Source organism: Pungitius pungitius, chromosome 12 (genome assembly GCF_949316345.1).
Source record: "Pungitius pungitius chromosome 12, fPunPun2.1, whole genome shotgun sequence".
NCBI lineage: Eukaryota > Metazoa > Chordata > Actinopteri > Perciformes > Gasterosteidae > Pungitius > Pungitius pungitius.
In genome coordinates, this window is record NC_084911.1 from 18288498 (window position 1) to 18313919 (window position 25422).

The 25422-nt window shown below is 43.7% G+C and overlaps 3 protein-coding genes across 6 annotated transcripts; 1 reads left to right on the forward strand and 2 right to left on the reverse strand.

The window, feature by feature from the left end:
* Nucleotides 1-1887: 1887 nt before the first annotated feature.
* Nucleotides 1888-10846, reverse strand: carhsp1 (calcium regulated heat stable protein 1). Of its 2 annotated transcripts, none has more exons than XM_062566279.1 (5): nt 4521-4817; nt 3797-3947; nt 3156-3264; nt 2941-3063; nt 1888-2428 (listed from the first exon to the last, which is right to left on the reverse strand). In XM_062566279.1, exons 2-5 carry the CDS (start codon nt 3876-3878, stop codon nt 2266-2268), a joined length of 477 nt encoding a protein of 158 aa, XP_062422263.1. In that variant the 5' UTR covers nt 3879-3947; nt 4521-4817; the 3' UTR covers nt 1888-2265. The 2 variants fall into 2 exon arrangements, with proteins under 2 accessions (XP_062422263.1, XP_037331917.1); XM_037476020.2 differs by lacking the exon at nt 4521-4817 and adding an exon at nt 10648-10846 and having other exon boundaries at nt 1891-2428.
* Nucleotides 10847-12126: 1280 nt separating this feature from the next.
* Nucleotides 12127-19690, reverse strand: nat15 (N-acetyltransferase 15 (GCN5-related, putative)). Of its 2 annotated transcripts, none has more exons than XM_037476018.2 (7): nt 19468-19690; nt 17976-18091; nt 17155-17284; nt 15345-15441; nt 14378-14612; nt 13756-13951; nt 12127-13668 (listed from the first exon to the last, which is right to left on the reverse strand). In XM_037476018.2, the coding sequence occupies exons 2-6, from the start codon at nt 18083-18085 to the stop codon at nt 13795-13797; spliced, it is 729 nt and encodes a 242-aa protein (XP_037331915.1). In that variant the 5' UTR covers nt 18086-18091; nt 19468-19690; the 3' UTR covers nt 12127-13668; nt 13756-13794. The 2 variants fall into 2 exon arrangements, with proteins under 2 accessions (XP_037331915.1, XP_037331914.1); XM_037476017.2 differs by having other exon boundaries at nt 12129-13668; nt 13785-13951.
* LOC119220214 (deoxyribonuclease-1-like) lies at nt 18043-25414 on the forward strand. Of its 2 annotated transcripts, XM_037476016.2 has the most exons (9): nt 18043-18119; nt 21658-21796; nt 22517-22605; nt 22705-22785; nt 23742-23839; nt 24137-24249; nt 24381-24532; nt 24602-24671; nt 25266-25414. In XM_037476016.2, exons 2-9 carry the CDS (start codon nt 21659-21661, stop codon nt 25311-25313), a joined length of 789 nt encoding a protein of 262 aa, XP_037331913.2. In that variant the 5' UTR covers nt 18043-18119; nt 21658; the 3' UTR covers nt 25314-25414. The 2 variants fall into 2 exon arrangements, with proteins under 2 accessions (XP_037331913.2, XP_037331912.2); XM_037476015.2 differs by lacking the exon at nt 25266-25414 and having other exon boundaries at nt 24602-25258.
* Nucleotides 25415-25422: the final 8 nt, after the last annotated feature.

The window sequence follows — 25422 nt, forward strand, 5'->3', positions numbered from 1 at the left end:
ATTGCAGTATAAAGTTGTATAAAGTGCTTAAGCAAAGTGAGTAAATGTACTATTTTACACCAAGTGCTTCAGATTTTAATATTTGATATTTCTTACGTGTATGAAATGATACCAACATGACAATATTCAACTTTACTTCCAGTCAGGGTCCATATTAAAAGCAACAAAGACAAATACAACAAAACTAAATACATTTGTTCCAATGATTAAAAAAAAGAAGAAGAATATTACGAGTCACAACTTGCTCTCAGGCATCTTGGGAGATCGAGTAAGATTCTAAAAGCATCAACAAAAGCAAACCACCGAGGTAAAGAGTTTTGCGTTACCTCACCACATGGCCTGCTGCAGAAGCGCACATTTTTAAACAATAAGGAGGATATAAGTCTTGGTTTTAATTTGAAACCTTCTGTCACCTAATGTGCTGGTATCGTGTGTTCTTGTCCTGACGATGATGGTCGTGATGGAATTGGTCTTTGCTGCCCCCCTGTGGTCCCTCCAGGGAACTGCAACACAGATGTAAATTCATGCCAATACACGGTGTTAGTGTCGGTGAATTTATTAATAATAATAATAATAGTAACGACAGTCACGTGACTACTGCCGAATACGGCGTAACGTGTAACACGCTGCCGTTTAATGACGTCTTTTAACGGCTCTGAAAAGAACATCGAGCCGAACACGAAAACAAATTAACTTCCGGTGTCATTTCAAAGTAAGGTAACTACAACAATGAGGTATCAATGCTGATAAGGATTACAAACAAAAAAAATCTGGTTTGTTCATATATCTATTTTTATTTGTAGTTTCATTGCATACTTTGTGCTGTTAAAACATGTTTGACAAATTATTTTGTATCGTCCTTAGTGAAAATGATGGAGATGTGAGCAAAAGAGGCAGCATGACCTCTGAACTGTGCGTTGAGCTGGAGTAACCAAACGTGGACGTAGCAGACGTTTTATGTGGTCATGAAACGCCTGAAACAGCTAGTAAATATAAAAAGAGAAGCTGTAGAGGTCAGCTGTTGGCTGATTTCTGGATGCTTGCAGTGCTCATTGTAAAACAGAAGAATCCCACTGAATAAGCTTCAAGCTTCTTTATGCAAAACATTTCTAATTTAGGATTTTTTAATTACAACCTGACAGACTTTGAAAGATGTGGCTTCCTGCCGTAAGAACAGATGATGAGAAGACATTAGAAAGCTCGTCGATTCGGCTCTCAAATCTTAGAAAGTTGGTCTGCGAGAAAAACGTCTCAAAAGAAACGGCCATAAAATGAAATGTCCTGATCTTAATTACAAAAAAGTAATTCATTTAAATCCCTTAAAATGTAGAGATGCTCAGAGGAACAGAACATTCTATGAATAAACAAAGACGATGACTTGTGTAAATCAGGAAAACAGCACGTTTTTTTATCCTAAATGCCCAACAAGAAAAAAATGGTGTGTTGAATAAATGTTAAAAAAAGAAGTTACATTTTAACTGATTGTTACCCAATGTATCGCATAGTGTTTCCCCTTTATCGCCACAAACAGGCATTGTACAAATAAACCAAGGAGTTATTAAACTTTCTATCATGGGTGTGCCATTTTCAGAGCAGAGGCCAAAAAAGAGCCTTGTGTCCAATTATGAAATAGTGTTTCTCTTTATTTTGGTTCCAGAGTGTATTATAGCAGCTGAGGTTGAATTAAAAAATAAAATAAAAATGAAATATATGCATTACATTAACAAAATGATAAAAAGACAAAATCCAACAGCTAAAAAAATGTCCCTGTTGAATTTTCTTTTGTCCAAGTCAACTCCAATCGAGCCAAAAATAAATAAATGTGAAATCCACCAAGATGTTCTGGTTGAATAAGCTTTATTTCACTCATACAGCCCCCCCCCCCCCCACAGGATGAAATACAGACGAGGCCTGCGAGTCCTCTGGGTAGAAGCAACCAGTAAAACAGGAACAACAACCAACACGCCCCCCGCCCCCCCCACAGCTCTCTCCCGTCGCCACTCGTAACGCTGGCTGTGGATTGAACTCTTCCAAATGAATCCCAAAGAAGTAGAAGTATTCGTCTAAATGAGTTTTCCTGATCAAATGAAGCACAAGGGTCTGCAGAGGAGCTCACGTTAGCATGAGATAAACATCTATCCATTCAGTGACTCACCCCCCCCCAGGTAGAGCCAACCATGAGAGAACTACGAGATGATCAATGCATCCCTAAGACTACCCTAACGCCCCCCCCCCCCCCCCTCCCCCTCTGATGAGGGACGGCGCTCAGTCGCTGACGACCTGTCCACTCCAGGTCTCGTGCTTGCTCCCCGGCTTCAGGTGGGTGATGGTCACCTCCACCGCCTGGACCTTCTGCTGCTTGGGAGGGATGGAGCAGATCTTGTAGCTCACCTCGTCGCCCTCCAACGGCACGTACTCGCCCTCGATGCTGGGGGAGGAAAGACAAGGGGAGGGGGGTGTTGTGTAAGGTTAAGGGTCAAACGTTCCATTGTGTGGTTCTGCTGTACAAGTGTTACCGGAGGGCCCCACTAGGGGGCGGCCCAGAGAGATCAGGCCTACAGAACTTACAGTGAGGCCAACGTTACAATGTCACATTCTACTTATTGAAAGTAGATATGAACTGAACTTGTTTATTGCCTTGGTCAAAGTGTTGCTAAGTGTATGTGTGTGTGTGCACTGCTGTCTATGGGCTTTAAAGCCTCTAAAACACTGCAGTGAAGGTCATTCTGCTGTCCTCCACACACTGCTGCTCCTGTGTGTCTGTGTGTGTTTCCCTCTACTCCCAGTGAACTATACAAATTGTTTTACCTTTGTGTATCTTGTTGGTTGTTGTTTGCAACCACTACAATAAAAACCTCTTCAGCTCCACATTCAGGACAACATTTTCTGGTGAGTTCTATTGTACAAACAGAGTCTCTGTCGCTGCACACGAACACTTACTCAGAGATGTGGACGAAGATATCAGCGCCCCCGTCTGATGGCGTGATGAAGCCGTGGCCCTTTGAGCGCGAGAAGCATTTACACACGCCGGTAAACGCCGGACCTTCTGCCGCGCGAGTCGCCCTGTGGGCAGAGAGAGAGAGGACACAAAGTGAGCGTTCTATCAACAGTGTGTGTGTGTGTGTGTGCGTGTGCGTGTGTGTGTGTGCACTCACGCCGAGTAGGTCCTGGTCCTGCGTGTGGGCAGGGGGCTGGGGACGAGGTAGCCTCTCATGGGGGAAGGCGAGCGGTCTCTGTGTCTGCCGGCCGGCGGGTGCAGGGACTCTAACGGGACAAATAACACACACACACACACACACACATTAGAGTGATTGAGCATCAATGGGGGAAGTTACATTATATTAGTAAAATAAGGTAATACAGTTGAATTATGGCTAAATAATTCAAATCCTGTCAAGGGGCAGAAGCATCAGATGGCTAAATGGACTGGAAGTAGAAAACGTGCTGCATCAGTTTGCACATAAGTAGTGTGGTTTCTGTTATAGTTATTATACAAATTTGGGGGAGATTATATATAATATATCAGACTTCATAAAAACACTAGAGCTGGATTCTGTCGCATAATGCAAGTTGATAACTTCAAACGGTTTAATTACATTTGATACAAAAACACACAGTGGAACGTAGGCTTTCTATTAAACTGCTCAAACTCCAGCTCAGACTTCCCATCCACACAGAATATTGCATTGTCTCAGACTCAGTAGGAAACTGATCTTAAAATCAGTGCACTGCCCCTTTAAGACCGGTTATGGTTCAGTGCATTTAGTCAACAGGCCGTAGAAGAATGCATCTTCACCTGGTGACACTGGGGATTCTGTGGAGATCAGCGGTGGGGTCATGGGTCGTGATCCCTGGATGGGCGTGGCCTGAGATGACATCGTGAAGGAGGTTGAGTCGAAGGGCCAAGAGGAAGGGAGGGGTCGCTCACTGAAGAAGACGTTAAACACCTGGGGAGAGGACAAGGCTTTGAAGGGGTTTTGGTGACGAGCAAATGTTATTCACCAACATTATTGCAACACACACACACACACACACACCAACACTGATCTGGTGACCCACTGGAGCCGTTCGCAGAACCCTTGTTACCGTGGCAACACTAATTTGAAGGCCAAAGCCTGACGCTGCCCCTGTGGGGAACAGTCCCCTCTTTCACATCGGAGCAGAACTTACGCCACTCGCCATGACAACACAAACTATGCCAACCAATTAGGGGAAAGCAGGAGAGGAAAAACGTCCATTGATGGACTTTTGGTAACAGCTTGCTTTGTCCAAACAGGACGAAAAAAAAAAAAAAAAAACCTCGAGGAGGGGGGGTTGTTGGGAAAATACGACAGGAAACAATTGCACAGGAACAGGTTAGTCAGTGCTTTTCATGTCCTAAAATTCAAACTATTTATCTATTTATTTATAAAAGGTAACAGTTCCGTTAAAATCAAGAATAAATAATAATTGGCTTGACTTGCATTCAGGCGTAAAAATAAAATGAATGAAAGAAAGAAAAATGTTTTACGAGGATCAACCTTCTACGGTGAACCTTCTTCACTTCCCGTCTCGCTCAGGGGAATCCGCTTTCTTTACTTGGCTGGACGATGATGAACAACAGCGACACACAGGCGTTCACCAGACTTCTTAGAGATCCCTTTCATTCGAGTGAAAGGAAGGCTTCACAGAGTCTGCTGCATGTCTGCAAGGAGACAGCGTCTGATCCATCTCAACCGGAAACACCAGAGGGGAAATCTAATCACCGCCTCTCTGGGCAGGATGCTTCTTGACCGGGGGGAGAGCAGCAGGGCTCGAGCGCTCCCACACAATTTGTCCTGCCCCTCCCCCCCCCCCAGCCATTTTATGGATGTGAATCCCCAACTTCCATCGGGAATCGACTCAGACACTCACGAGTATTCATTTTAAACGACTGAAGGGATCTGTAAGGAAAGGACAAACTTAGCCGGCGAGTCTTAACGTTTTTAAAAAAAAAAGGATCCAGAGTGACGGCCTATTTAACACTTTGTAACTGGTAAGGTTAGGAGGGATCTTTCCAAAGACAAAACGTGAATTCAAGTTAACTGGAAGAGGCAATTCTTTGTTCTTTATGCTTACGTTGCAGACGTGTTTAAACATGTCCCAAACGCCACAGGGCAGACAAACAAACTGTAGAGAAGCCCAACCAAGAGATGCCCATCGACTGTAGAGGTGTCAGCCAAGGCTATGACGAGGAGGGATTGTGATCATCTGACCGCCTGCCTGTTATTCACACACACACACACACACACACTAGCTCTCAGGCCAACAACACAATGTGATTATTGTGTATGAGCACACAGGCCTCACAATACATTTGCAGGCTGGTTTAGTTTCCGTTGGGATCCATTCATGCGGGAGCAGAAAGGACTCCGCTCTGTAAAGGGCTGGTCCCCGATGTTTCCATGCCACGGACTGCATGCACAGCTACTTCTGTGTTGTGACAGAGATGCAATGCTGCTGAGGTCTCTCATCTTCACCTCACATGTTAAATAGTCTAAATGAGTCATGCAAAATAACGACCCATATGAACCGTTTGTGGGAAACCAGATCTTCTGAAAAACATTAAATTCATCTTTCACAGCGCAACCCGGGAAATCCCCATGGAAACTTTGATTCAACTGCACTGCTGAGCACAGCAGAGAGGAGAGGAGGGTACTCATTGTATTCTTTAATGTTGATATACTGACATTGATTATTAGAAAATAAGACGTTTGCATGATTTATGGCCTTGTGACTTTGTTGTGCGCTCAGAAGAGATTCTCTCTTCCTCTGAGCAGCTTTTGTTCCAGAGGGCTAAAATGCTTTGCTATATAAAAACAAAACAATATGCAGTAATCTCATGCTCCCTTTATGCTCGGGGTGACCCGTGTCAGTCTCTGCAGCGTTCATTTAACATCTCTACCTCCCCCCCCCAGCCTTTTACATTCTCTCTCCCCCGCTGCCTCGCTCCCACGTTCACGCGGTTCCCTCCGGCCTCCAGAGTACAGAGGGAAGGTCCACCGGGTCCAGATGACGAGAGCTCAACACGCACGACTCCAGTAATGATACGTTTATGTTACAACCTTCTCCGGGTAATAGGAAGTTTATAAACACACTACATTATTTTAACTGTTTAACTAGTCTCATTAGACTATTTAGCCCTGACACCAAATAAATACTTTATATAATACAATACAAATACATTATATGCAGCCCGCTGACGGCAGAAGGCATTAAAGTGAGACGCTAACAGCCCATTACACGGAGCCAGTGTGTGTGTGTGTGTGTGTGTGTGTACGCACAAAGGCTGGATGTGATAAATACACATGAGATGGAGACATCGTTATCCTAAAATTTGATGAGTCACCCTCTGAAGTGCGTCAGTGCAGAATCTGTCCCATACACACACACACACACACACACACACCATGTGAGAGTGGATTTCTCTAATCATTCTATTAGAACCAAAGAGGTGGTTGATCTGCGCAGTGATTCATTCATACAGGCCCTGAGTGAAGAGCATGGTGTGGAGTCAAACTGTTTTCTTCTTTTAGGTAATAACCTCTGAGGACATGAAACACCATTGAACCGACTTGAGACAAAAGCCATGAGAGGAAAGCTCTTCAGCGCATGTTGTGGATCAGTTCGGCCTTCAAACCAGCTCAAGTTCAGAAAAAGCGCCAAGTCGCACATCCTCCTTCCATCCAGCTTGCTTTCATAGCGCTGCATATTAGATTATTACGCCCTGGCTGCGGTTGATGCACCGGGCACGGCGCTCTGCTGCAGGTCGAGGAAGACGCCGTAGAACACAGCGAGTCTCCTGCCCTCTCCCCGTTTTCCTCATTCCAAGCCTCTCCTCAGGCGCCGTGGGGCAGCCTGACCATCCCCACTTCCTGGATAGGGCAGGAAAAAGGAAGCAGCCTCATCCTGTCTCACCCTCAGAGCAGGAAATGATTGAGTCGCCGAGCTGCTTTTCTGTATTGCTATATTCTACCAGATATTATTTTGAATGATTCTACAAGATTGAAGTCGTTATTTTTATTGACTGAAGTTGTTGGTTCTCAAATAACTTTCCTTGTAAACCCATGAATCAACTTAATGGAAGGATGTTGTGTTTGGACCGGTGCAGACATTGGATGGACGGAGAATAGCAATTTCCTGGTCAAAGGGGCCACGCTGAGATGAGTGAACGCTAGAAATGAGAGTGATCACCAAAGGAAAGAAGGGACGTGAGAGGAGAGAAGGAGACGTGGGCCCATCAGTCGTGTGCCTGTTACAGGCTGCATTGACAGCAGAGCTTCCCATCAGGCACTGCAGCAGAATGACAAAGGCTGCTTTCTTCTCCTCCGCGTCGTGTCGGCCAAGAACGACCGAAGACACCGATGATCCGAACTGAAGAACAACCAAGCAGATGAGCCCTTGTAACGGGAGTAGAGGATACACTGGAGACTTGCTTCACTAAATTTCAACACCTCCAAAAAACCCTCTCAGTTGTCGAGGAGATGTGGAAACGATGCCCTTTCTTCTATATGGACTCGTGTCAAGTGAGGGCGACCTCTCACACAGTGAAGGAACGAGACGAGAGCAGCAGCAGTTTGAGCAACAACTGTTCCTCGAATAGTACGAGAGCGCTAAAAACCATATGATAAAGATGGAACACACCGACTCCGCAATGTCAGGTACCAAGCAACATCCTGCACGGCTTTTTGTTGTTAATATTAGACCTCAATATGTATTGGTGTGTGTTTTAAAGATTGTACATGTTAAAGTTGTGTAATACGTTTTTTTCAATAGCACATGGTCTTGCTGTAAGAATTAAAGTCAGGAATATTTAAGCCATTTAGTTACGTTTGTCATTATGAATGAGACTTTAACAAGTGAAGCTTGTTATTTGCGTGAACATAAATCACTGCATGATCAGCAGACATTTGAATATCACACCCTTTGTGTGTCCATTTGGACTTGATTATTGCACGTCCTGCCCAGTCTTGTGCGGCTCAGTTGAACTTTACCACATGTGGGTATGTTTACGCTTTCTTGCAGAGTAATAAGACACCTCTAGAGGCAATTAACCTCAGAGCTGCAACTTGACTCCGACAAAGAAAAACCTTAAACAGAGATTCACACGAATCACAATTTGAAAAGCAATTCTGTAAAATACCATTTCTTAAGGCGAGCGTTTAGAAAGTCCCTGTAGTCTGCCCACAGGTTCATATGATTGGATGATTTTGTTAATGCCTCCGAGGGGAAAAAGAAGGCATAAAACATTTAACAGAATTGAGTAGAAAGGAATCTGATCTAATGTGATATTATTTAATTTTTTGGCATCTAAGAAGAGATGAATAATAAATCCATCAAAACTGGGGAAACTTTCTCATTTCCCTGTGAAAATGAAAGCGTGTTTTCACTGTTTGGTAAAAAGCTGCTTGCTCTCCTCAGAGAGACCGTTCTCTCGCTGCATAATCAGACAGCCAACCAGTTGACTGCAGCACACAGCCTCAAATGCCCTGCTGGGGTTTATATTAGCTGGTTTCTCGCGTGGACGCAAACGCTAAAAACAGGAAGGGTCAAGTCAGCCACGGCGCTCAACATCGTCGCTGTGGGCCGTTTCCATGGCGGCGACTCCTCTCCACGCAGCTGGAGGAGGGGGGCCACTTTGACGGAGTACGACCTTGTTTCGGCGGTGATGAACAACGGTTTGACAAAGCAGACGAGTCGCTACAGCGTGACTCACTCGCATCTTCCTGCGTCATTGACAATGTCTCTCCAAGCAGCCCCGTTCTCACGAACAATCCAATATGACTGTTTTTGACCAAATACCTAGATATTGATATTCTGAGATTTGCATTACTAATTGGTAATGTGAATAGAGAGAGAGAGTGAGCAAAGGCAAATATTTGAGCAGCTGGAACAGATTGGAAGGTTCAGAAAATGATATTTACTGTAATGTAGCCCGAGCACAAGGAAAAGTAAACGTTTCAGACAGTATAATGCAGCCCAAATCAAAGATGATAGCCAGTGTTAAATCACCATATTGATATGTTGTCAGCTTTGTAAAATATCAAATGTTATAACGACCAAGGCCTGAGCAAAAAAAAAGGGGGGGGGGCGTGATTACAGCAGATCTTATTGCACAACCACATATTTAAGGCCTTCACACCTTCCCGGGCTGTAAAAAGGCACGGCCATAAAACACATGATACGTTAGGACGTTGCGTTGGCAGATTGTGTGCCTTTGGCCATGTGACCACGCCAAGAAGATCTCATCTGTTTGTTTTTGTTCTTTGCCAAGTGGGCTAGATGTAAAAAAAGAGAAAAACACGCTCAATTGTTTACTATCTGAATCCTCAGTTTGCCCTCGTTTGGCGGAATTGGACTTTGGTCCCACATCAATACTGCGGAGTCAATGTCAGAGGGTTCAAGTGACGTCTGTTGTGTGCTCCAGAGACAAGTTAAGAGACCAAGAACACTCAGAACGTGGACTAAATTGCTCGATTTGTTTTTTGGAGCGATTCACTGAATGCAGGGCTCAAAGGAAACAGGGGAGCTGCTTATGTTTACAACCTAACACCAACATATTAGATTTGTATATTGCATACACAACGCACACAGAATCGGATCCCAATGGTCCTCATTATACCCATCATGCATTGCGGTAGATGCAGAATAAGGACTGTCAAACGGGCGATCGCAACCAAATACAATGATTGTGGATGATATTTTAAATAGTCAACAAAACCCTCATGAGAGAGAGAGGAACAGAAAATGAAAAAATGCCACCTCAGCTTGTTCTTTTTCAATGAGTTACTTGGTCCAGCCTCGTGTGGGACGTGTCCCCACGAGTCTGATGGCATTCAGATTCTGTCTGCTGATCACAACGAGCCACAGGGGCACCTAAAACTTTCAGAGCCACATCCTGCCTGCAACTGTGTCAGGACCCATCCCCCCACTACTCCAGAGAAGTCTGGAGCCACACACACACACACACAAATAAATAAAACCACCCACTCACCCATCCACAGCCCCTTTATCACCGCATCGGCTGATGCGTTTGTTTAATGTTTCAACCAACAACAGGTGTGTACCAGGACTCAAAAACAAGATCTTTTCTCCTCCACTCAGCTCCTGTTTGGTTAACGCACACGAGCACACGCACTGAAACGCTTCTCACGCATAACGAGCCGCCGAGAGACACTGGCAGCATCCCACGCCTCTGCATTAAGTGGAAGGAGGGTTGAGATGAAAGAAGAACCGCGTTAAGTGTTTGAAGGAAAATGACACCCCCACACACACACACACACACACACTTTGTGTTTCTGTTGTTGCCCCCCCCCCCACTCTTCCAAAGGAAAGCGCCCAAAACCAGACCGTGATGGAAAAGGGGGCGCGTGGAACTCACTGACTTCAACGCCAATATGAAGTGAAGTTGGGAGGAGAAACGCAAGTGAACCTGGACCGCAGCCCTAATGTTCACCTTTATCAACAGACATCATGTAAAGTAAATGGTTTTAGTTAAAGAGACGTTATCCTTAAACCCCAGCAGCTCACTTAACGTTGACTTGTGATTTAACACTTTATGAGCCTAAAACATAACTGCCGAGGGAGTAAAAGCTGTCGTTTATTACGGGGACGAAGTGCATCACTCACCCGCTTCCCTTCAACAACTCGCCGGTGAAACGCGTCCCACAAAACAAAAAGAAAACTGTGTGGGTTTTGATGTTTCGTTTGTTCCGCCGCCGACTGAGAATCGTCCGGAGTGAAGTGCCGCGTGCCAGAGTCAAAGCGGCGCGTTATCTTTCAGGGGGCGTGGCTTCTTCTTCTTCTTCTTCGTTGCTTTTAATGGCAGTCGGCAAACATCTTTCAGGAGCATTACCGCCACCAACTGATCTCTAGTGTTGCCCGAGGAAACCCTCCCTAGTAGGTCAAAACAAGGGGAATAACAACAATTAAAAAGACAAAAATAATGAATTAAAAGAAATGACAAGAACTATAGTTATTAGTCCACCATATACTCTAGAACATATGTATCAAACCCATGGCCCGGCAGGCTGACTTTTACAGAAAGGTTTAAATAATTTCGATTCTTTTTGCGCTCCCGCAAACTCGTAATTATTATAATCTGCTCACCCCTGTCGAATGAGGTGTGAGGGGTCTCCAGCAGCACAGTTCACTCAGTTCCTTCAGCTCCAGACCATACTGCTGCCATGCTGAGGAAAGGGTGATAAGATGGATCATCTGTACGGAGAAGTATGATATCTTAACAGAATTATCTTTTGCGTAACCCTTCCTCTTCTTGAACGGACATCCCATGAGCATTGAAACATCTCACTGCTATTTGACTCTTCTCACATCTCCACTTTGAAGGTGCAGTTAACTACTTCATTCACAAAGTGTTCCATTTTGGATCCCCCTCTGTGCCGCATCTGCATGATTCATCCACGTTAACGCACCTCACGGCCACTTCGCTACTATGCACACCCACGTGTGGGTGGGAGGTGGCCTGGTGTGATTGCAGGAAGGAGACCGCTGGGGGCACTGGCATCCCACAAATGCAGGAAGCAGGACAATACATGGGACAAACAGGTTGATGCAGTCCTGTCCTGTTCCTGTAACACCGAGTTGGTCGTACGAAATTTACCCACATGGGTCTAATGTGTGTTTAACTATGTGTATACAGAATACAGGTCAAATATGAAGAGAGGTGTGTGCTCTGCATCAGTTATATGGGTGCAAAGTGTGTACATCGTATTTCCTTTCTTAAAGATCAGTTTAAATTAGTTTCTTTGGGCTACTAAATATGGCGCGTTTTGTTTTTCCCTGAGGCATCTTAACAAGGGAAGTTGAGGTGGCACAAAGGTCTATGAAAAGAAAAGAGTTCTTCTCAAGAGTTCTTCTGCTCTTCTGCTTTTTAACTAAATGTACAATTTAGAGAAGAAACAAACACGTAGTGTGTGGGAACCAAAACCCACAGTGGAACCGGTGACACTCACATGCTCCTGTGTTTAAATCATGATGGGAGTCCCACCAAATGTGTCGGTATCAAATCACCGGAGTGCCCGTTCAGACCTACAGTGGGCATGATCGTAAACAAGGCTCGGGGGGGGGGCAGGGGTAATAAAACACAGCAGGAAAAGTCACACCGAAATGAAATCAAATGAAATAAATTTATTGCATACACAATGTCTGAAATGTACTTTTGAGTTTCCTCCCAAAGGCTGGTTGACTCCTTCAACCATTTCTTTACACGGACACCTTTACCCTTTTCAGTGCTGTGTCCCGTATCAAATGGATTTGCTCGCTGACCTGTACGTCGGATCCGGTGCGACGCGTTGCGATGGTATTGAGGAACCACCCAGCGACTCACTGACATACAGTCAACATGTCGGGTTCTAGAGTCAGACCCCGGATGCATCCCGTATTCACACACCTGCATGTGTGCGAGGTGTGCGATGTGTGTGTTGGGGAAACATTACTTAACTGCTCTCATCTCCACTACAGGCCCACAAAAAAAATCTGATTATGGCCGTATTTTAAAAATCGGGCCAAACAAATGTGACCATTTCTTTACATTAGCAGCAATCTTACAGCCCTGGGGCAGACGGATAAGGGCTGCAGCCATTTAAAACCTCTGAAATAAGGACTCAGCAACCAGCCCACACTGCTGCATCAACTATGCACAGGCAACACCTGGAAACAATGAAAAGGCGCTGGCGTCTTAATGCAGACTTTCACACAGGACTGCGTGGTGTGTGAGGTGTATGTGTACACTTGGCCCTGCAGTTAATAATAGACAGATGCTACATGTTCATTTGTTTCTCTGGCGATGTCTCGGGTACAGACGGGAAATGCTTTTTGAAGTCGTGAGCAAATATAGATCACCTTATCTACAGTGTCCCCAACTTTCCTGTGTATAGTTAGCTTTATTCGATCCCTCTAGTGTAGCTAGATTCAAGTAACAATTCAATTCAACGTGTTCTCGAGTCTCTACTCAAAAAAGGGGTGAGGGGGGGTTATCTTTGAACTAGGCCTACCGACAGCATAGAACAGACATACATAGAGATACATTTATATATATATTAGCTCAGTATATATAATATACAAACAGTGTACATCGTCTCTGTGACAGTGATGGACAGGAGGGGAGGAGGCAGAATGATAGGCAGGGTCGATCCTTTAGTCTCTGTCGGGTTCCCTGTGTGTGTGTGTGTGTGTGTGTGTGTGTGTGTGTGTGTGTGTGTGTGTGTGTCGGTTACACCCTTTTCACACCAAACCACGACCCGTGTTTGCCGCATGTGGTTTATTCCACCGTCCGGGGAGAGCGAGTCCGACACGCTCTGCTTTGGCGTACACACGTGTGCAGGTCACTTTAGTAACAAAGGGGTAGTGTCGTAGTATATACGGGGTAGTATTGAATCACTCAAAGAGATCCCATAGTTTGACTAAATCGGTCAGTGTAAAATAATCCTATTTAGCGGAGCCTCTGAAAACTCGTGGGAACGTAGCCGAACGCTCACTGGAAACTGGGAATAACAATGTATTATGTGGGCGGTCCAACGCAGGCTGAACCCCAGTCCTGTGACAGACACAGGGTGTGGAACGCCGTGAAGAGGGTGTGAGAGTACATCTGGGTGTGCACAGGGGAAGACTGATGGTGAAACTGTTGCACTTCTGCAAAAAGAAAAAAGAAAGACATAAAAAGAGACATAGACGGAAATCAAACATCCAATAGCTTGTGAGCTTGTGAGAAAGTCCCGCCTTTACGAAAGTCTGCTCCTGCCACCCACCATGTGGCCGTCACATTGTTCTGCTGTACTGGATGCCGGTCTTGGAGGCGATGTTGGACCAGGGCAGCAGAGAGCGCAGCAGGGACTGGGCCTGCCGGTACAGCCTCTGAGGGATGGAGCAGGGGCTCAGGCTGGCCAGGGCGGAGCCGATGTGCTGGATGTAGTCAGTGGGACAGGACGTTAAAGAAAACGGGAACGTTTGTCATTTCATTTGATGAATCCGATTTTGGATTTCTTAAAAAGTGGGATCCGGCAGCTTAGGGTAACTGACATGTAGTTCCTGTACCTTTGCAGTGCCATGACAGTAGCTGAATCATCCACGGCAGGGTCGGAAACACATGAGGGCAAAATTGCCTTCAAGAAATATCATTTTGCCCCCAGATTTTATGAGAGGCAACAAATGTCCCCATAATCTCCTCTAACAATAACCCAGTCCATTTGCCAAAGAATGTTACAGAGAACTTCTTCTCAGACCTGTGAGTGAAGGAGAGCAAATCCAGCCTGCGTCACCCTGCATGTATATATAGATATATTCTATACACATGTAATAATGAGCAAGTGTATCCTCATTCCCGCTTTCACTAAAAGGATATAATATGGTCCAGGGCGGATGTCCCCCGTTGATGTAGAGCACGTATGTGAAGCCATCTTTGAGGACGCCTCGTATGGAGTAGTAGTACGGCAGGTAGTGGTGCTGCCTGAAGTCCCTGTTCTCGTAGAAGTAGATGGCAGTGTTGTTGGTGGTGAGGACGTGCAGGTAGATCGCCTTGCAGTGGTCCTGGGCCGTGGTTGAGATGTGCTCCTTCAGACTGTCCAGCAGCAGGGAGCCTGGATTGGTAGAAAGGAGAGCGGCTCTTTTGAAGAAGTCCAAAATGTTGAATTAATGTAAATTAGTTATTATTTAAAAAAAATATATAAATACACATCTGACTAAATTTACCACAGCAAAAGAACGCATCAGTCAACCTTCAAACTGGTTGGAGAGATGAGTCCAGGTTGGGTCTAGTCTGCAGGTCCTTCCAAGATCAAGAGCCAAAATAAAGCACACTCTGTTTTTTGCATAGGTGGCACCTTTGGGCCTCACCAATTACTGGAGCAAAGGCTAGAGGCGTTTTGAACAAATACCAAGTCAGACCTACATGGCCAACCCCCCTAAAGCAGCCTCGTACATCCAAACATACGAATGCTGCATCCCCCCCGACCGATGTAGTTTAAAATCCATCAATCAGCAGATTGAGAGCGGCAGAACACGGGGGAGATGCAAATCTCTAAAATGCGCCATTAAAAGTGTGCTGAATGAGCCGTTAGCAGATCCTGTTCAACTGCACCGCTGGAAGGAAATTAAACTGTCAATGAAGCGCTTTGATAACCAGGAAAATATAAAAAGGGATCATCAGAGAGAGAGAGAGTCTATTTTTCTATGATTTCTAAGCGGCTTCATGGTTAACTCTCAGTAAATGAGTCAGATTGTCGTACAGGTTTGAGCAAGTGTCAAAAGATATCTTCCCCAAAGTGTGTGTGTGTGTGTGTGTGTGTGTGTGTGCCGGCGGGGAAAGGTACCGATGCCGTGTTTCCTGAACTCCTTGACCACTCCGAGGCTCAGGATGTAGGCTACTTGGGTGTCCACAGGGAAGCTGGAGGCCAGGATGTCTCCATCCTAACACACACACGAGTGAAAGAAATATGCAGATTAAGAGAAACATCTTATCTGATGAAACTATATTCAATATTGACTTTGGTCATTAACTGTGCCTCTGAATACGCTCTGCATGCTCCATCATCAGCACACAATCTTTAATAATGTTCCAGGCAAATCAGCCACTCAGAGCAAATAAAACACAAATACTCTTACAAAGAAAAAAGTTAAACACCACTTAGGTTTATGATAAACTCTCTTGATCTCCCTTTAGGTTAAGTCATTTTCTCATCTGACTTCTTATTGCATTTGCTGATGAGCAGTGGGGATTTTTGGCTACACTGCAGAACCTCAGGTTGCCTGGTCCAACAAGAGGGACGTTTTGTGAAGACAGAAAACTGTATTACTCTTTTGAACTTGGACAAAAGCAGTGCAGACCAGATCCACTCCTTTGGCTCTTACCTTTCACAATAAAGGCCATAAATATTTAGATGTAGAATGCTTAACTGTTTACGAGAGAGAACTCGGTCATTTACATCAGTTTGCCTCAAAAGAAACTCAATAAATAATTGGACATTGGACGTTGTGGGGCATTAGGATCCCACTGGTCGATCTGCATTCATCTTTCTTTTCTTTTATTAAGAAAGAGCTGCAACCGCCACAAACTGGCATCCCTGCCATTATAAATAGATAATGGTAAAGGCCTTAAGTTCATTACTACCACCACATAATTCAGCCATTTTGCATAGTATGATAGTCAAACGCTTTATACTGCCGACACGACGGTGTCACACACCAACTGCCCTTATGACAGGTGGAACACACACACTCTGTCTCACACAAACACACACACACATGAAGGCTCCTCCATTCCAGCCACCTTCCTGTACTTGCAGGATCGTGGTCACCAACGAAATGATGGAGGGAGTGGTGCCCGGCAGCGCCGAGGTCTACGACTTCATGGCCGACTTGAATCTCAGCCAGAGTCTGGTAAAGTCCACTTTAATTCACCTCTTTAGAACTCCCATCAGTTGCAGAGGAGTAAAAACAGGGTTGGCTCCTTGCTTCCAGTGCAAGTGAAGCCAATGTAGGTGACCCCCCCCCCATCACCTACTGGGTGGAGTTGCATGTACTCCATGTGTCTCTCCGGGTACTCGATATCCTGCCACAGTCCTAAGCTTAGCACTAAGACTGGGAACCATAGATTAATATTTAGATTAGATTTTTGGTTTTAGAGAACATTGCATGTTGCACTTGGAAAATGTCTGTTTCCTGTTCAACGAAGGCACTTTTCTGTATGAGCTCCAACCGCCACAAACTGGCATCCCTGCCATCATAAATAGATAATGGTAAAGGCCTTAAGTTTGTTACTACCACCACATAATTCAGCCATTTTGCATAGTATAATAGTCAAACGCTTTATACTGTGGTATATTTACCTATATGGAAATTCAGATCAGGACACCGGTGGTCAAACGTTCATTCCTTAATCTTCCTCATTGTGTATCATAACCCAATGATCCCTTATTGTATTAACCTTGTGTAATGACACAGTCCAACTCAGTCAGGGGGCATCAGGTTAATCTCGTTTGCAGTCTTTAAGACAGATTCAGACACTACCAAAGGAGATCAACCGAAGTGACAACGCGCTCAGACGTTCCCTTCCTACGGAGCACTTCTTCAAAGCGGTGTGTGTTTTGTGTGAGCGGCCTTGTTACGCGGCGACCATCGTACCTCTTTGTGTACTTTGGTCCGGCCTTTGATCTCGGCTACAATCATTCCCACGATGCCTCCGCTGAAGGTGGCAGCGAGGGAGAAGAACTTCTTGTTGGAGGTGATGTCCTGATACCATGAGTCTGGGTACCTGCAGGCAAAGGTCAGAAGATTTAGCCGTGAAGAAAAACTGCTTTACTTACTCTTAGCATTGCATAAAGGGATACAGTTAACCGTCAGTCATCTTTTATACATGATACAGAAGCTAAAGGGCTTGATTGTAATCTTCAGAGCCTAAAGATGGTTTAAGTGAACTCTGTGTGTGGAAAGGGGAACAGAGGGTGGCCTTAATGAATGCTCCACCGTCAGCACACAATCTTTAATATCAGCCACTCTGAGATCAACAAAATACAAATACTCTTGGAAAGAAAAATCTAAATAAACACCTCTTAGTGATTTCTTTCCCTCATTATTGGTAGGGGAAAAGCATGTGAAAAAGATCCTGTTATTCAATAAATAAACAGACCATTTGGAATATTATAATAGCCGTTTCTGGCACACGAGAACTATCAAAGTGTTTTCCACATTTCCAATGGCCAGCATTCTGAATGACCCAAAGTGCAATCAATAGTCATGCCATATTTATAATGTGTGGGCACCGGTGCAGTGAATACGTGGAAGTCAAACCTGAAAGAATGTTGGACTAATGCTGTTTTCTTCAGATTTTTCACCCCAATAAAGTTCGTACAAATGTCCAACAACAAATTGAACACAATGCGTCAAACTCCAACAACTCGTGTTGTAACAAGTGTTGTGATTGGCACACTGAGCGTGACTCTTACTCGATTGGGAACCAATCACCACAGAGCAGCTTGACATTGTCTATGTCATCGTGGCAGAGGAAGCGGAGCTGGACTTCACTGAGAGCTGTGGGAGACACCCTGTCACTCATTCACACCTTCAGCAAAGACACAGAGCAAAGAAAGGTACGTTAGTTCTTTTGATATAGTTTTGCTGTTGCAATTTACTTCAGTTCATTAATACTGAGGAAGGTAATAAAAATCTAAAAACAGATTGACAGAAATCAAAAGTTGACTGATGAGGTGCTTGATGTGCAGAATAGACTCAAATCAGGAATAACTGCACACGAAACTTAAAATCCTACAAAGAGCATTTTGAAAATGAAAAGCAAATATGCAGAAGGAAAAACAGAAGTAATACTAAACCGGCCTGCGTTTGTGTCTTACGAAATGACTACACATTGGCAAGCGTCAAGTTATTATTTCTGACTTCATAATCTACAACAGGAGTGATCATTATACCGGTTATCTATCTAACATACTTAGTCAAGTCATAATGCAGATATCTGCTTTAATGAGTGACTCAGAGAGAGAAAAGTGGTCAGTGGCAGGTTCCTGTTTCAGAATGGCACAAGAGGATCTCAGTTGACCTCAGTGACCTGGACACCTCCTCCTCATGCAGATTCCATGCAACGTTAAATGACGTATCTTCATGGCCATGGGTTTTCCGTACATGTTGTTTTCTAACTTTGTTGAGAATCTGGCACAAAACTGCGATTTGAAAGCAGGGCAGCATCTTAAATAAAGTGATGTATGTTTTAATGCAAGGCTTTAGAAATAAACACAAATAATTTGCTCATTAAGTCTGAAACAGGTCATTCGGCCAATAGGAACAACTTGGGAGTACGCCTTCCGACCCATTACATTTAGCAATGGAAATGGAAAATGGGTTCTGGTTTTTAAGTTCTATAGCATGCGGGTGGATACATATGTCCCTCTGTTTTAGCGTTGCCTCTCTGAATATCGCCATGTTTCCATCATCTGAACGGAAGGTCGCTATAAACCTTCCGTTCATATTATCGGAAGGTGCCTACAGATCATGTGACCTGCGGTTCATGTTATCGGAAAGTGCCTACAGATCATGTGACCTGCCGTTCATATTATCGGAAGGTGCCTACAGATCATGTGACCTGCCGTTCATATTATCGGAAGGTGCCTACAGATCATGTGACCTGCCGTTCGGATGATGGAAACATGACTAGTAGTCGGTTGTCAGAACATCATCAGAACCTACCACCGACCACTTTTCGCACTCGGGACTACGGGCTTTAGTTAGCTATTGAGCCAACCATTGCTTACATCAGCGACACCTAAAACGATAAAGGAATGCTGTCAAAGTCACCGTGTATTCGTTTGCAGTGTAAAACAGCTGGTAAAGCCGTGTATTTCCAAGCATACAACATCTGCTTGCTAACTAGCAACACGGCTAACATCAGTTACCGCTAGCTCGCGTTCGGCCGCTAAGCTAACATACCTCGTTTCAACAGCCGGACCGGAGGAAAGTCGAGGAGGATGGTATTCTTGGTATCTATTGATACGGCCGCTACTCCGGACACAGCATGACCAAACACCAGTTTGTTCCCGACTCTCAATGCCGTTTCATCACTGTGACAATGCTACGCAGACTGCTAAGCTAGCCAAAGCCCTCCCTGCTTAGATAACAGCTGTATGTTTTCTTCCTGTTTGTGGTTGCTGAACGTATGACGTCACGCTTCCGTTGTCGGCAGTAAGCGCTTTATCGCCCCCTACTGGGCTGATAGTCAATCCTTTGTCTTGAGTAATAGAACAATATTACAGTGTAGTAGCTACTCTGTTACAAGTAAATTCATGCATTACAAAAAGGTAGGCCAAACATTATAACAAAAGTAACTATTCATTGGGGATAATGTCCCATTTCAGAAATAATTTTCCTTTGTAATTACATGATTTGTTTGAGACCAATCAATCATTAAAACTAATTGACTAAACTGAAGGAAATGTTTCTACTCACCTCTGCCCATCTTTTGAAATATGGATGAATTTGTCAGCAGTGTGAAACATAACTAATTAATCAAAGTTATAATTGTATTATATTTCAGCAGTGTCCTGTTGTGTGAATGGAAAATAAAAAAACATGTATAATCATGATTGCTACATGACATTGATGTTCATTTATGACGTAATATTCATAATATTCAAAAATGTATCTACCACTGAACAAATAGTAATTTACTTCATCTCATTTCACTCGGAGATTTTACTTTACAAATAACGTGTGAACACCATGTAAACTTGGCCCAATGGACGAAAGAGATCATCACACATGACCTTGAATGAACTCCCTTTATCACCTATCCACCATCTGCTGCTTTCTCACCTGCTTCTCACTGCTACTGTGAAAGCTGTAGGTAAAAATATCCTCTGTTGATCAAACCCTAGCTCAAGAGTCAAGTGTGCTTTGACCAGTGGAACTAACAGAGTAATCCGTAATAACCTTTCTAAAGTTAATATTGGTTGTAAGTGAATTTCATTTATTTTTGAAAATTCATTTTTTCTGTGTAAATACAAAAACAAAAAAGAAACACAAGCTATTAAGTGGTCCATCTAGGTTAAATTGTCTAAAACGTCTAACATCTCAAATTGACACATATTTCAGGAAAATTGGCTAAAATAAAATCCTGTAGAGTCTACATCCTATATTGTATCTTAATTTTCTCAAACAGCATTCATCACCCTGACACAGTAGCCCAACAAATAGAATAATGGTCACATCTAGTGTTTAGCTTGACCTTTAACAACATATACATATAAAGTCATTCAATAACGGAAAGCTGATTCAATAACACAATGGATTTGTTTGTGCTGACTAAATATAAAATACAGCTACAGATTGCACACAGGATCACATAAAAAATGTCATAGCACTATATTTTACGTTTGCTCCGTAGCAGGGTGACAGAATGGATGCACAGAATGAAGATTCTCCTGCTGGAGTAATCATTTTCACAGGATGCCTCTGCAAAAAGCAGCACATGAAACTTACCGTATTTTCGCGACTATACGGCGCACTGAATTATAAGGCGCACCTTCAATGAATCGCCGATTTTAGAACTATTTTCGTAACTATTGACGTAACATTGTGCGCCCTTCACTGAACATCCCAAAACTCTCCAGAACATGAAAACACAGTCCGTTACAATACGCTGTTGGAGCTGGAATTACCGCGGCTGCTGGCACCAGACTTTCCCGCCAATGGATCCTCGTTAACCAGTATGCGCCTGTGCGCCACTCCCTTCTACCTGGGCATGTTACCGCGTTGTGTTAAATGTGTGAATGTATCAATCCGTAAACTATAAGCACTTTTAAGTAATAATAACCACGTGGAGCCAAACATCGGCGTGCGTGCGAGAGTACTGTCGACAAACCAACGCAAGAAAAATTGATTTGTGATTTGAAAGTGGATGTTAAAAATGAATTTTGTCCTTGTATACCTTCATCACTGAAAGTGTTTTTTTTTATTTCTTTGAATGAGGTTCTCTGAAGGAAAACCATGGGCTTTACGCATATTCGAAAACTCTTGTTGTTATTATTATTATTATTAATATTATTATAAGCAGTAAGTATATTTCATGAGTTATCAAACCCAGATTCACAGTGGTGTATTTTGAACATCTGTTTGGCCCAGGATGCGTTGGCTGTGTGCGTTGGGCCTCTTGTCGGCTCTGCTGCATCTGTCCACCTCCCTGCGGCTGGGAGCCTTCAACATTCAGACATTTGGAAAAGCAAAGATTGAGAAGGTCGAAGTCATGGACATCATCACCACGGTCTGGAACTGTATTTATTTTTCTTGCACTTCATATAAAAATGAATTCAGACTGTCATCAGAAGTGGCCACATTTGAGGTTTACATTTTGAAAGTTGTAAAGTAACTTGTATACCACAAAAGTTTAGCTCCCCTTCCATTCTAATATCTATCTAATGTCTAATATCAGATATCACAGGCAATTTTAAGGTACTCACATGAGGAAAATAAAATACAAAATAAAAACTCTACCCAGTTTATAATGAAGGTTTGTATTTCTGAAGTCCAAGCCCACATGACTCTAATGACATCACTGTGACATCAGAAGGCTCATTTCTTCCTCCAGTGCCACTGAAGACTTTGAAATGCTCTTTTTGAGACGTACTGAGAGTCGTGCGTCCGACACGAACCACCGTCAGCGTAAAAAAAGAGAGTTTTGTTTGTTTTTGAGAAAAAACAATACAATTTGGTCAGTATTGTTATTCAATAAGCGCTAACAAATAAAAACATATATCAATATCAAGAGGTGAAAAACCCCTATTAGACTCAAATCTAGTCATGACCAGTAAACTTAATTATATTGTATATTATATATAGAAGTAGACCTTTAATCATTATGGGGAAAGAGATGACTTCTTTGTGTTCTGTCTTTAGGAGCACCATACTTGGAACTACTCATTTAAGACAACGCAATTCCGATAACTTAATCACACGATAAGGTCATACGTTGTTTGTTTCTCAGATTGTCCATCGTTACGACATCATTCTGATCCAGGAGGTCAGAGACAGCGATCTGACGGCCACCGAAAAACTCATGGACCACGTCAACAAGTTAGACTGCACCTTACAAAGCCCACATCATTATTATCATGATATTTATTATGATGTGAGATACAATACATTAAGATTCAACTTTGTGTGTTTTCACAGACGTTCGATCGACTACAACTACACCGTCAGCGAGCCTCTGGGTCCCAACACCTACAAGGAGAGATATCTCTTCCTCTACAGGTAAAGCCAAAACTAATGTTCCAGCTCTACTTTGATGCTGCTGAAATCACATCTCTCATCAATATTTTCAAATTGATGACATCACAACTCTAATTTGCATTTATTAACATTCCATCTCTTTAACGTCAATGACATCAGAGCTTTATTATAATTTTATGGTCATACAGGTGTACTTCGATATTGATGACATCACATCTCTTCTTTATTGGCAATGACATTATAGCTCTACCTTGACATTGATGACATCACATCTCTACTTGGATGTATTTTGAACATTTGTGCGTTTGTGTGTTATGTTCAAGGCCGTTTACAGAGATCGTCTGGGTACTAGTAATTCCCCTATGGAGAGATATCTCTTCCTTTTCATTTAAACAGAGAGACAAAAAACCAACAATCTTCTTTAATCCTCTGTTGGAACCTCATGACAGTGACCACAAACCAAACAATTTCTCTTTGAAAGTGTCTGTTTCTTTGTCCATATTGTGTCACATACGTGGTGCTGGGTCGAAGGCAGGGAGGCAGGCAGGGAGGGAGGACTCAAACGCATTTTCCAAAAAATAAAGTGCTCTTTAATATTCTGAACAGAACCAACATTCACCAACCTGAACCACGGAACAGGGAAAAATGACGCGACAAGGGACAACAGGCACATGGGGCTTAAATACACTAGGGAGATGCAGGTGATTGGACAGGTGGAAACAATCAGGCAATCACAGGACAAGGCAGGAAGTGAAGTTACCCAGGGACACAAGAGACATGAAACTACAAAATAAAATAGGAAGAACAACAAAACCGTGACATATTGTCCTTAGAGACTTTACATGTTCTCCTGGTTTCTACATAGGTTCCCTCCAGGTACTCGGACTTCCTTCCAAACACTCAAATACAAATAACTCAAATGTTGATGTGTTTTCCGTTAGTGAGAGATGTGGTTAAGTACTATCTGTCCTCTGCAGGACTTCAATGGTGTCCGTGCTGGACACAAACCAATACCCAGAAGGCGGTGCCTTCACCCGCCCGCCCTACGCAGTCAAGTTCTCCTCCCCACACACCGGTAAGCTGAGCTGTAAAGAACGGAGCGACCGAACTCCCTCAGCGAGGTAGATCGCCTCACTCGCTAGGCCACCAACTGAGAACCAAACACCCGACGTGTGTGAGATCCGTTGGTCACTCTAGAAAGGCCTTTATTTCAGTTGAATGTGGACGTCCATACAGCGCTTAAGTGAGCCAGATGGGGCTGGTGACTCGGTCCTGCTATGAATCATGTCTGCCACATCCAAAGCTCTCAACCTGTCCCTTGTCTTCTCACATTTCCATCTTCATTAATCCTCTTCTTCCTCCGGTTTTATAGTTGTGAAGGAGTTTGTTCTGATCCCCCAACACACCACACCTACAGCGGCTGTAAAGCAAATTGATGCCCTCCGTGACGTGGTGGATGATGTCATCACCAGAATGGCAACCAATGTAAATGCTCTCCAGAAAACACTTGCAAAATCAACTAATTGGTAGATATGTGTAAAAAACCATTGTAGTGCTGAGGAGGATAGAATTTGTTCAAATTTATGAAATGGTTAAAAAATTATTTCTACCTGCAGAATGTTGTGCTTCTGGGCGACTTCAACGCTGGCTGCACCTACGTGAAGGAAAGTGACTGGAAGGACATCAGACTCTTCACGGAGGACAGATTCCACTGGTTGATCACCAACACGCAATTCAGTTCAGTGAAAAAGGACTGCCCTTATGACAGGTGGACACACACACACACACACACACACACACACACACACACACTCTAATCGTCTTTCTGTACCTGCAGGATTGTGGTCACCAATGAGATGAACATTGGAGTGAAGCCCAACTCCGCTCAGGTCTATCGCTTCGACAAGGTACCGGGTTTCCCCAAATTGGAGGTTGTAAATACATCTTTAGTTTTGATTCGTCTTAGTGACAAGATTCACATCAGATGTAATTTACAGAAGGCCTGGTGCATCAAGATGTGTCACCATATGAATAAATGAAGGAGTAGAAGGGACATAGAACATAGACTACGGCGTCCTTCGTATTGAGGACGTATGTGTGGTGTGATCTCAGTTAGTGCTGAATGCTGTCTTTGTCCCAATGCACGGGGACATCACTGTAGGGACAAGTTACAAGTGCTACAGACTCCAAAAGCTAAAGGGAATGCGGCTGGTCTGGGAATTCCAGGCAACCAAAGCAGACTGAAGGGAATTTTCCCAGACCAGCTGAGCAACAGTTTGGTTCAGGACCACAGTTAATAGTTGATGGTAAGCAAAGCCAGTAATGCATTCAGTACTTCAGTGATGGAAGTGAAATAGGCTTTGATGACTTACTGAGTCTAACAGATCATAATAAACAAACTACTTTTCTGCCCAATCGAGGGAATCTTGCTGAATCCGGACCAACTAGAAATGGTGCCACAGGGGAAACCTACAACTAAGCTTTCTCTCCATCTCTGACAGGCATCGAATGTCAGCGACCATTACCCTGTGGAGGTGGAGCTAAACTAGAGACCTCCAGGTGAATCGGATTAACCACGAATCAGCGGGGGGCACTCGCTGCAACCAAGTAGCGTTGAATTGACCTCGCTAAAAATAAAATAATCATTTCTGCATTCTA

Coding starts and splice junctions, on each gene's coding strand:
- nat15 (XM_037476018.2), bottom strand. CDS start 18,085: ATGAGTGACAGGGTGTCTCCCACAGCTCTCAGTGAAGTCCAGCTCCGC. Junction 15,442..17,154: donor GGACCAAAGTACACAAAGAG/GTACGATGGTCG, acceptor TGTGTGTGTTAG/GATGGAGACATCCTGGCCTC. Junction 14,613..15,344: donor GTTCAGGAAACACGGCATCG/GTACCTTTCCCC, acceptor CTACCAATCCAG/GCTCCCTGCTGCTGGACAGT.
- LOC119220214 (XM_037476015.2), top strand. CDS start 21,659: ATGCGTTGGCTGTGTGCGTTGGGCCTCTTGTCGGCTCTGCTGCATCTG. Junction 24,250..24,380: donor TCACCAGAATGGCAACCAAT/GTAAATGCTCTC, acceptor TTCTACCTGCAG/AATGTTGTGCTTCTGGGCGA. Junction 24,533..24,601: donor AAGGACTGCCCTTATGACAG/GTGGACACACAC, acceptor CTGTACCTGCAG/GATTGTGGTCACCAATGAGA.
- carhsp1 (XM_062566279.1), bottom strand. CDS start 3,878: ATGTCATCTCAGGCCACGCCCATCCAGGGATCACGACCCATGACCCCA. Junction 3,265..3,796: donor AGAATCCCCAGTGTCACCAG/GTGAAGATGCAT, acceptor TTGTCCCGTTAG/AGTCCCTGCACCCGCCGGCC. Junction 3,064..3,155: donor AGGACCAGGACCTACTCGGC/GTGAGTGCACAC, acceptor CTCTGCCCACAG/GGCGACTCGCGCGGCAGAAG.